At 22.9% G+C, this 4,249-nt stretch overlaps 1 protein-coding gene across 1 annotated transcript; it reads left to right on the plus strand.

The window, feature by feature from the left end:
- Positions 1-1,201: 1,201 nt before the first annotated feature.
- Positions 1,202-2,527, plus strand: ENU1_215380 (sulfotransferase, putative; the record flags this gene model as incomplete). The annotated part of the gene is made up of 1 exon (XM_008862565.1): positions 1,202-2,527. One exon carries the CDS (start codon positions 1,202-1,204, stop codon positions 2,525-2,527), a length of 1,326 nt encoding a protein of 441 aa, XP_008860787.1.
- Positions 2,528-4,249: the final 1,722 nt, after the last annotated feature.

Raw genomic sequence — 4,249 nt, forward strand, 5'->3', positions numbered from 1 at the left:
TTATTATTGTTTTATTTCATTGAAATTCTCATAATAAGTATTATTACACTGTTATATTCATTAAAATATATTTCTTCTTTATCTTCATTTTCATTTATTCATTGGATAGTCTGCTTCGTTATTTTTTGATTATCTGTATAAAATTATTATTAAAATTTATTATTTGGTTCAATTTCTATAAATAATTTTAAGTGTAGTTTTAAATGTATTAAATTAGGTTGTCAAATGTATTTTTATACATACTTACAACTAATATGAGTGATTAAGAACAATTTCTAAATTTGTATCTATTCATAAATATTTTCAATATTATCACTTCTTTATTTAATAAAATGTTATTAAATAATTATTTAGAATTAATAGTATGAGTGATTAGAGGAATTATTCAAAGGAAAAAAGAAAGAAGAGTTTAAATAAAAATCATAATTCTATTGATGTTGTTTTATGAAAAAGAATGAAAAAAGACAAGCAGTTTAAACAAAAATAAATTAATTATGATTAACGCATTGATTAGGTTTTCATCATATTGAGAAATGAATAATTCAATTTCTTCATCATGTTTTATTTCTATTAATTTAATGTATTTTCAAACATTATCAAATTAATTATTCTTCAGTTAAATTGCTGCTTGATTTTTATTTTGATATAATGATTATTAAAATTCCTTGTTCTTTATTTTTTTTTCTTTTATGTTGAATATATCATAACACAATGATTATTTTTCATCTTCTTCAATACCAATATCTATTTAACAATATCTTTTTCTTGATAATACCTTTTTATATTTAGTCTATAACCCTCATTAATAAATATACTTGAATATTAATAAATAATATCATCACAATAATAACTAATCTTCTATCATAATAAATATTAACCCATCATCATAAATATTAATAAATAACTAAATTATTCTTGAATGAGCATTATTTCTCAAAAGACAACATCACAAGCAATTGATACATGATAATTCAATATTTTATAATTTTTATTAGCGTTAGTGTGATGGTTTTGACAAGTCTGCCTCAAATCTATTTTTAAAAAAATAAAAGTATTATAATATAAAATAGCTTGTTTTACAAGAGGAAATCCTTTATTTTTTTCTTAAAAAATAGAAAAGTTGAATAAAGATCAATTTTTAGATGTTATTTTTTGTTCAAAATTTTGAACTTTTAAATCTCGTATTAAATAATTCATCCATATGCTTCACAGTAACCCATATCATTATGAAATTCATGAAGAGAATAAGTACGGACTCCCTTTATTGCCAAAAGAAAACTTTGATGCAATATTTACAGAATTAGGAAAACAAAGTATTGGACTATTATGTCAACTTGATCCAACTCATGCTGAGTTATATCAAAAAGAAATTCCTAGTCTTATTCCAACTGTACCACAACAATTTATTGATAGTATGCATGAATTACTTGCTGGTTGTTTTGATCAACAAAGTGAGTTATTTAAAATGATGACAAGAAATGTTGTAGCAAAATACTCTGCTTGCTTAAGATTCCTCTTAGAAAAAAAGTTATACCAAAAAGAATTAGATAATACTTCAATGCTTCCTACACTTTTTGTTGTTGCTTTACCTAGAAGTGGATCAACATTTACTCATACATTACTTTCAGCAGACCCACAAGCAGAAACTATGTGTTTATATGAACATTTAAGTCCAGGAGGAAAAACCATGATTGATCCATCAAGAAGAGCTTTTGGTAATCAAATTATTGCTACAGTCCAAAAAAATAGTGAAGGACTTAATGGGGTTCATGCACTTGTTAATGCAGAAAGACCAGAGGAAGAATTGTTTTTCTTAGAACAAATGGGTCATTCGTATTTATTTCCTAATAGTGTTCCACGATTAGAGGTATATAGAAAATCAATGTTTGAAAGAGATTTTCATTTTGCATATGAATATTTAAAAGACCACCTTAAAATGCATCAACTTGAATTTAATGTTGATCAATCAAAACATTATGTCATGAAAGGAGTCTCCCATTTTGTTTCATTTGCACCAATGCTCGATGTTTTTGGTAAATTAGAAGATAAAAACTATTTTATTTGGATTCATAGAGAGCCTGTTGATGAATTAAAGAGTGATGCTATTTTAGAACACGAGACTCAAGGATGGTATGAGAATGATATTGGTCTTGATGATAAACAATGGATTTGTGATAACCTTGTTGAGGCTAACTTACTTAATTTAAAGAATGCAATTGCTATTAGAGAAAGTTGGATTAAAGAAGACCCAAAAAGAGCCGAGAGGATTATTGATATTGGATTTAAAGAGGTTATCTCTGATCCTATTGGAGTAATGAAAAGGATTTATCAAAAAGTTGGAATGGAATTTACAGGAGAGGTTGAAACTAAAATCAATGAGGCTATTGCTAATGATATCCAAAAGAAATTCTCAAAGAAAGTCGACCAATCACTTTGGTTATTTAATGAAGCAGAGATAAGAGAAAAGTTCAAATGGTATTATGAGAAATTTGGTCAGTACATGCCAAATTATTGGGGAGAAAAATGAGGAAGGTTAAATTGACTCGTTTCTTTTGTTAAGGTTTTTTGTTTTATATGTTAAATAGAGTGGAGCTAAAGATTTTGGACTTTAGTCATTATTATTAATATTTATAAATGGGATCTTCTTAAATATTTTGAGTAATATATAAAATTATGACCTATGTAATTATTAACAATCAAGAGAGTTTAATTTGAGTTGGCTTGATTTTTTGAAGAATTTTATGAATTATTTATAATATCTACAATTTCATGAATTATGTAACTCAAAAACAGTTATGTGGAATATTATCTGAGTTATATACTATAATCTAGACAATGAAATATTTCAAAAATTTACAAATAGTCAGGTGTTGATCTATAACAGAATGTTATGTTGATTCTTATTATTAGAAATTGGATTTATTCTAAGTACTAAATACTTGATGTAAATAGAAAAGAATCAAATTAGATTTGATGTATTTTCTAATAAATTATAAAAAGGATACAAGTGTTATTGATGGATTTTGAAGTGATTTTGATATTAGTATCCTAGAATTAATATATAATCATATTTTTTCATGAAATTGATTCTATTTAAATAACAAGTTATAGTATTGATAACTCCATCAGTTTATTGTTACCATTATAGCTTAATAACAATTATTCTTATATTATTTAAATATGATAAGTATTTATACAATATCAACAAGGTTAATACTAAGCATTCTTTTAAAGTGAGTTACTTCATTTGTTTTTAATATTACATAATAACAATTTTAGAAAGATCCATTACATTTATTAGTAAGTGAAAATCAGTTAATCATAACTTATTATTATAGACATTATAGAGACAATGTCCTATTTATTTATTCCTATTATTCTAAAAGTTAACGAAAATTCTGGTTGTCATTAAAAAATACCAATATTAGTGAAAAACATAAATTGAATTTAGGTATTCAGTTTGACAATAATTTATTATATTTCATTTGATACTTCTTTATTATAATTTACAATCAAACTTATACAATTTTTGTTCATTTTATTATATTCCCAGATTATTTATACTGAATTTGATATGTTCAACATATTTTTTACTAATGTCATAAATATTCATATAATATTTTCTTTATTTTTTCGATTGTTACAATAAAGATAATTTGACTTAAGACATTTGTTGTAATTTTAATGAATAACATCTGTTTATATATTAACTTGCTATTTTAAATAATGATTATAAATTTCAATATATTGAAATAATTTATTGATACTATAATGTTAATTTGAAAAAGTTCTTAAAGTATGTATTTAATGAAATACTAACTAAATTCATTGATATTTAATTTATACTCTTGTTTTCATTATAATATCATTATATTATTTCTATTATTTTAATTATTTTGTCTATCTCATTGTAATAATTATACTAACATATTATACAATAATTTAGTTATTTGATAAAAATATCAATAATTTATAATACTTTCAAAAAATAATAGCTTTTAATAACTGGTTCATATTTGAATTATAAAAATGTAAATGAATAATATTTTCTCATTTGATATCATTTACTTTTCTAATTCACTTTTTATATTTAATAGCTAACTCAAAACATAAAACAAAATGGTTATATATTAGGTTGAATAAAAAAATGGTTATATTTCACTTTTTATCAGTATTTTATACTATATATTATTTTATATATCCTTCTTTTATATTTAACTATGAATAACAATGTAATTTATATCAAATT

Source organism: Entamoeba nuttalli (assembly GCF_000257125.1).
Source record: "Entamoeba nuttalli P19 unplaced genomic scaffold asmbl_10348, whole genome shotgun sequence".
Classification (NCBI taxonomy): Eukaryota; Evosea; order Mastigamoebida; family Endamoebidae; genus Entamoeba; species Entamoeba nuttalli.